We start from the raw sequence: 6,497 nt of genomic DNA on the forward strand, positions 1-6,497 counted from the left end.
ATTATATATATATATATATATATATATATATATATATATATATTATATATATATTAATTGTTTAATATGAACAAAACAGCACTCAGATTTGTTTAACACAACTTTATTTTATGATTACAGACGTTTCGAGACCATGGTGTGTCTCATCTTCAGTGTAATTTCAAAAACAGTTACTTATATACTACACATTCTTTAATAATTTATTTAAATTTTATTTAAATTTTTGGTATACAAAAAACACAACTATTCCTTGCAATGCTTGACACGTACTAAAGAAACATAACACTTACAGAAATATTCTAAACAAATTTGAAGTACTTATATAGATGGAGACAGAGAGGGTATCATTATAATGTAAAACAAAGGAGTGCTATCGCATACAAAATCGATTATAAAAATGAAAAAACAAGTAATTTATTGAAAAGAATAAGATAAATGAAAAAAATTATAAATTATTAATGATGTTTATATAAGTGTCATGTAAAATATTTGTGTCAGTTCTTAGATTTATGCTATTGTTAGTCCGAACTATTACATTGATTCTGCCATGCTCCGTTTAAATAAGTCTTTCTCATGGAATAAAATTTGGGGATTGTCAAAATCAAACTTATGGTGGTGATATTAGTCATGATCCACAAGTGTACTTTAAATTTTTTGTTTATATTTTTTCCACATTGTAATTCATGTTGCCTGAGTCTCTTTTCTAAGTTCTGGCAGGTCTGGCAATATAAGAGCAATGACAAATCCAAACAATTTACTTATAAAATATATCTTTCTTTTTGTTAATGGAGTTTCATCTTTAATTTTGGAATATAAAAATTTTAATTGTTTTAATGAGAGAAAAAAGTAATACGAATATTGTGTTTTTTGAAAAGTCTTTTTGATAATTGGTTAAAATTTTGTCAAGATATGGAAAATTAATGAAAAAAGTTTTTTCAGGAACACTTGTTTTCCAGGCTCTTCCGGTTCTTATCAAAAAGTTCAAGTAATTTTGCGACTCTATTTTTAATAATTGGACAAATTAACTTATATGGAAAATTATTGCCAAGTAGGATCGTTTTAACTAATTTTATGTTTGTATCATAAAACAGGGGATCAGAATAAAATAGCGTGATCTACAAGATTTAGAATGGTAGAAATTTTTATATTGAGAGGAACATGCGAATTAAAATTAATGTATCTCCCGGACCAACTATCTTTTCTGTACCAGTCTGTATAACATACACCGCCTCTATTAATGAGTTTTACGTCAAGAAAATGTAACGTCGAATCATTTTCAAGTTCCTGAGTGAATTGTAAAAAGAATTGTACTCATTGAATTTGTTGAAAACATTATCTATATTTTTTTATTAAGTAATATTAATGTGTCATCGACATATCTGAAATAGACCATAGGTTTGGAAGGTAAAGAATTTAAGACATGATTTTCCAAATCTTGTAATACTAAATCCGCCAAAACAGGACTTAATGGGCTGCCCATTGGACAACCTCTCTTCATCGTATAATATTTTTTATTAAAAGTGAAATATGATGCTTTTAAAAGTAATTCTATTCCTGAAATAAAAATTTCCATCGGTAAACAAGTGAATTCAACTATTTGTATCCATCTTTTCTTTATAGCTGTAATAATTAGATCATGCGGAAGATTATTAAATAAATTAATGACGTCAAGACTCATAAAGGAACAATCAGGAGGAATTACTTTATGTTTATATGTTCTATTAACTGGGAAAGAGTTATTTAAACGGTATGGAGAATCTATGGTGACATTCTTTAAAATATCTGAAAAATATTTTGCTAAAAAGTAGTATGGCGAATCAATGTAGGAAACAATTGGTCTAAATGGGCAATTAGGTTTATGGATCTTTGGAAGGCAATAGAATTTTGGGGTTAAAGGATGTTGTACTTTTAACTTTAATGATATGGTATTATTAATATGTCCCTTTTCTCTAATAAATTTATAAATTTAAAAAACCTGTCTAGGTGTGATAGTTGTTCGGATCCGATGCCAATTCTTCATATAGAGATTATCACTGAGAATTTTCTTTGCTTCTTTATCATATTCCTCTTTTAACAAAACCACTGAAAATGTTTCCTTTATCTGCCTTACACACTAATAATTGTTTGTTATCTTGAAGAAATTTTTTTGTAGCTATGATGTCCGGTAGATATAAGATGTATCATTCTTGCACTTACTTTGTTTTTGTGAGTTTTTGAAATGTTGTAAAAGTTCATTAACATAAATCTTATCCGTTCGATTTCTTTTCCTTCTGGATCTTTGATTAATTTAAGGCCGGCTTCTAGGCTGCTAATAACTTTAATTGAATCATTGAATGTTAAATTTTTTGTTGAATACAAAATTCAAGTTAATAGTTCGGACTAACAATAGCATAAATCTAAGAACTGACACAAATATTTTACATGACACTTATATAAACATCATTAATAATTTATAAATTTTTTCATTTATCTTATTCTTTCAATAAATTAATTTTGTTTTTTCATTTTTATCGATTTTGTATGCGATAGCACTCCTTTTGTTTACATTATAATGATACCTCTCTGTCTCCATCTATATAAGTACTTCAAATTTGTTTAGAATATTTCTGTAAGTGTTATATGTTCTTTAGTACTGTGTCAAGCATTGCAAGGAATAGTTGGGTTTTTTTGTATACCAAAAATTAAATAAAATTTAAATAAATTATAAAGAAGAATGTGTAGTATATAAGTAACTGTTTTTGAAATTACACTGAAGATGAGGACACACCATGGTCTCGAAACGTCTGTAATCATAAAATAAAGTTGTGTTAAACAAATCTGAGTGCTGTTTTGTTCATATTAAAACAATTAATATTCGTTCCACTCATATCATAAAATTCTATAATATATATATATATATATATATATATATTTACATTTATCAATAAATTGAAAATGAAATTTAAAAAAATAGAAAAATGTTTCTAAATATTTTAAATATGATAATTTCTTTTGTTTTTCATGATCATACCTCATTATCAATTATAAGAACAACAGTTTTATTCTCCAAGTCCAGGAGTTGTACTCCAATTTTCTCAGCAATATAATGGTACATTTCTGAATCCAATGCCAGCAAGGATAAACTTCTATTGTTCTGACAAGCAAGCCCAGATATATTTGGAGCATCTGAAAATGAAGATGAGATTATTATGTGTCGATGACAAACACCATTTTTTATTACTTTATCTTGTAGTAAATTAATATTAACCTTTATTATAATTTGTCTCAAAGAAAACGGGTTTACTCTGCAAATCAGCTTCCAGTAACAGCAGACACTCATTTGTTTCCTTAATTTTGTGCAAGTTTTCCGCACTATAATAATCATCTACCTTGCTAGAGTAAAAATTTGTATTAATATTTTATTCTTTATATTTGCAAGCACACATACATAATCAACCCAATTCAACCATAAGTCAATAGCAACTTATCCCATGGTACATGGAGATTACCTAAAATTATTGATAATTTTTTTCTCAGCATCATTTTTATTGCATCTATCATAAATATGCTCGCCATGTTTCTCATTTTCATATTTTTCAATAAAACAATGTTTATCCAATACTGAACATACATTGTTATTTGGATCTTTAGATGTATTGAACCATTTGCTAACAGTGATGGAAACTTCTATGTTTTCTACTACATTTTTTCGCATCTGATTATTTGATTTTGCAAGCAATTCTTCACAGAATTTTACTTTTTCATAGTACCTCTCTTGATTCTCTATAGAAAAAAAATCAATGCCTATAAGCTGAGTTTAATATTAATATATATTCGAATTTCTTTTTTTAATCTTACTTGCTCTCGTTAATTGAATATATTTTGATAACTGAGCAACCCAAGGGTCATTATTACAATTATAATATTCCAGACCAATATGCTTCAGCTAAAAAGTAACATATATATTTATTTATATATATATATATATATATGAGGTGTGTTCAAAAAGTACCCGGAATTACTAATAATTAAATTTCGCGGGTCTGGAGTGTCTGATTGTCAAAAATTTTTTTTATTGTGTTGGTATACATGCCCCTAAAGTATGATGAAATTTTCAGCTATATTCACTGTTTACTTTGTCTGTGGTAGTCGCTAAGGTTCGACGTGTTTTCTGAGCTCGGCGATTTTTTACAATGGAAGAATTGAAAAGTCAAAGAATTTGTATTAAATTTTGCGTAAAAAAAGAAATAAAGTGTTGCAAAGTGCAAAAAATTCACCAGATATGGCTCCGTGTGACTTTTTCCTATTCCCAAAGTTGAAGAGACCCATGAAAGGACGGCGGTTTTCCTCGATTGAAGAAAATCGCTGAGAGTGCTCAAGGACATATCAAAAAGTGAATATCAAGGGTGCTTCGAAAATTGGAAAAAACGCTGGCATAAGTGTATATATCTGGGGGGGACTACTTTTGAAGGGGACCACATTATGTAGACGAATAAATAAATATTTTTTTGAAAAAACGAAAATTCCGGGTACTTTTTGAACAGACCTCGTATATATATATATAAATTTAATTATTATTTATTTACTCAAGCACTCAAATAGACAATAGATCGAATATGAATGTCAATAGTCAGCTAAAGTCTGTCTAAGATTTTTATGCATCTAGACTTAAACACCATGAAGTATAAATGGCACTTACCATGTCATAAGCATCATTAAACTCTCTAAATGCATTTCTTGGAGTAAATAACAATAATGCAGATCCTTCCATTAAATATGGACTAAGAGTACTTGACTTAACGCCAGGAAAATTTATCCACATTGATACTTGATGAAGATTTGATGATATCCATGTGAAAAGATTATTTGTATTAGGCACTTTATCAGATTCATAGATCTAAGAAAAATAAGATGCTATATTTAAATGAAGTAAAAAATATTTTAATTGGAAGAAATAATTACCAATGTTTCGTTCCACAAATAAATTCTATATGAGGGAAGACTATTTACACCAAAACTATCTCGAGAATGACCTGTAACCACTGCAAATCCGATTTCATTATAAGGTTCATGATCTATCCATTTCAATGCAGTCTTATATAAAATATCATAACTTGTTGGAAAATATTGAAGTCAACATACCCAACAATAACAGCCTTAAAGAAAATTAAACTTAGCATATATATAATAAATAAATAAACATTTAAAATATTGATATTATTTACATCATAACGTGCTAATAAATCAACAATATCATCTGGCTTAGTAATCCTGTGCAGAGGGTTAATGCAGTGTTTAAAAATCTGGTCATATGCGATTTGCTTATTGGACCTCTGTATTGTATACTACCACCATAACAATTAACTATATAAAAAATTGGCCAAGACTGCACCTTGTAAAAAACATTTCATCTATTAAATATGTCTTAATATTGTTGTTAATAAATGACACACCTTTGTTGTATGCTTATCTCTACATTCACCACCTGGTGCCCAACAATTTATGGCCAAAAAGTTTATCTGTATGACAAATTTTGTAATATTAATCGAATTCCCCAAAATAATTTATATCCATTGTACAAAAAATATATACCCGATCTTTAAAAATATCAGCCACTTCATTAACTACCTTTGCAGCATATTGACTTTTAGCATCCCATGGAGCATAGTACATGAAAAACGAATATTCATAATGTCCAATACTATAAAACGCTCCTTCCAATTGACCCCCATACCAGTCTTGCACATTTGAATTTATGGAGAACAATGGCCCTGAGTATGGTGCTGGAGAAATAACTGGAATTCTTTCAACAATTTTCAATATTAATAGCGCTAAGTAGAAGATGAATATAATAATGCTCCAATGTAAAAAGTCTGCCACTCACGATCTTTCTATTGCTGAAAAAGCTACTCTAACAATTATCAGCAAAGACAGAAATATTTCTTTTCTATAATTATTCATGAGAAGCAGATAACGATTATTAATTTTTGAATGATCCTCGTTCATTGCCACATTGTTCGAATTATTTTTCTCTCCCGTACCGACATTGATTACCGATCTGTCAATGGCTCCTGTCATATGTGAAAGTATTACACGTCATAACCTATAGAAAATTTAAACGTCAAACACTAGATATGGTTGGTAGTTGTTTGAGTTGGCAACACTTGAACAAACATTTACTTACGAAATTTAAACTTTATTTACGTTAATGTAATATTGCATACAGTGTTTGAAATGGATGTAATAATTAATTTGTATTTTGCAGGATTTACGGTCAAATGATTGAGTTTGTGGCAACTGCAGGTGAGTCTGATCATATATTAAAGAAGAGTATGTATATGAGCATAAAATGTTGAAACCTTTTGTATAGTTTTATTTTCTCGAATATGATGATGAGAATAATGTGTATCTTGCGCACTTTTCATTAAAATCATAAAGTCTAAATAAGTAATATCGCAATTCTATAATTTGAAATACCTTCTACTTAATTATTAAATATTTAAGTCTTAGTCTTATAT

The 6,497-nt window shown here is 28.5% G+C and overlaps 1 protein-coding gene across 1 annotated transcript in view; it reads right to left on the reverse strand.

Moving 5' to 3' along the window:
• LOC113386104 (thioredoxin domain-containing protein 11-like) overlaps nucleotides 1–6,066 on the reverse strand; it is an 11,266-nt gene extending 5,200 nt beyond the window's left edge. Inside the window, exons 1-10 of the mRNA XM_026623913.1 lie at nucleotides 5,864–6,066; nucleotides 5,572–5,782; nucleotides 5,433–5,498; nucleotides 5,229–5,371; nucleotides 4,942–5,092; nucleotides 4,679–4,876; nucleotides 3,838–3,925; nucleotides 3,489–3,762; nucleotides 3,248–3,372; nucleotides 3,011–3,165 (exon numbers count right to left, since the gene is read on the reverse strand). Of these exons, the coding sequence (XP_026479698.1) occupies nucleotides 3,011–3,165; nucleotides 3,248–3,372; nucleotides 3,489–3,762; nucleotides 3,838–3,925; nucleotides 4,679–4,876; nucleotides 4,942–5,092; nucleotides 5,229–5,371; nucleotides 5,433–5,498; nucleotides 5,572–5,782; nucleotides 5,864–6,057 (1,605 nt within the window). The 5' untranslated portion in view covers nucleotides 6,058–6,066. The remainder of the gene's footprint in view (nucleotides 1–3,010; nucleotides 3,166–3,247; nucleotides 3,373–3,488; nucleotides 3,763–3,837; nucleotides 3,926–4,678; nucleotides 4,877–4,941; nucleotides 5,093–5,228; nucleotides 5,372–5,432; nucleotides 5,499–5,571; nucleotides 5,783–5,863) is intronic.
• Between the last annotated feature and the right edge of the window lie 431 nt (nucleotides 6,067–6,497).

The sequence above is a fragment of the Ctenocephalides felis genome, unplaced genomic scaffold (genome assembly GCF_003426905.1).
Source record: "Ctenocephalides felis isolate EL2017-DRISC unplaced genomic scaffold, ASM342690v1 CF-g0.4_SCAFFOLD_00845, whole genome shotgun sequence".
NCBI lineage: Eukaryota > Metazoa > Arthropoda > Insecta > Siphonaptera > Pulicidae > Ctenocephalides > Ctenocephalides felis.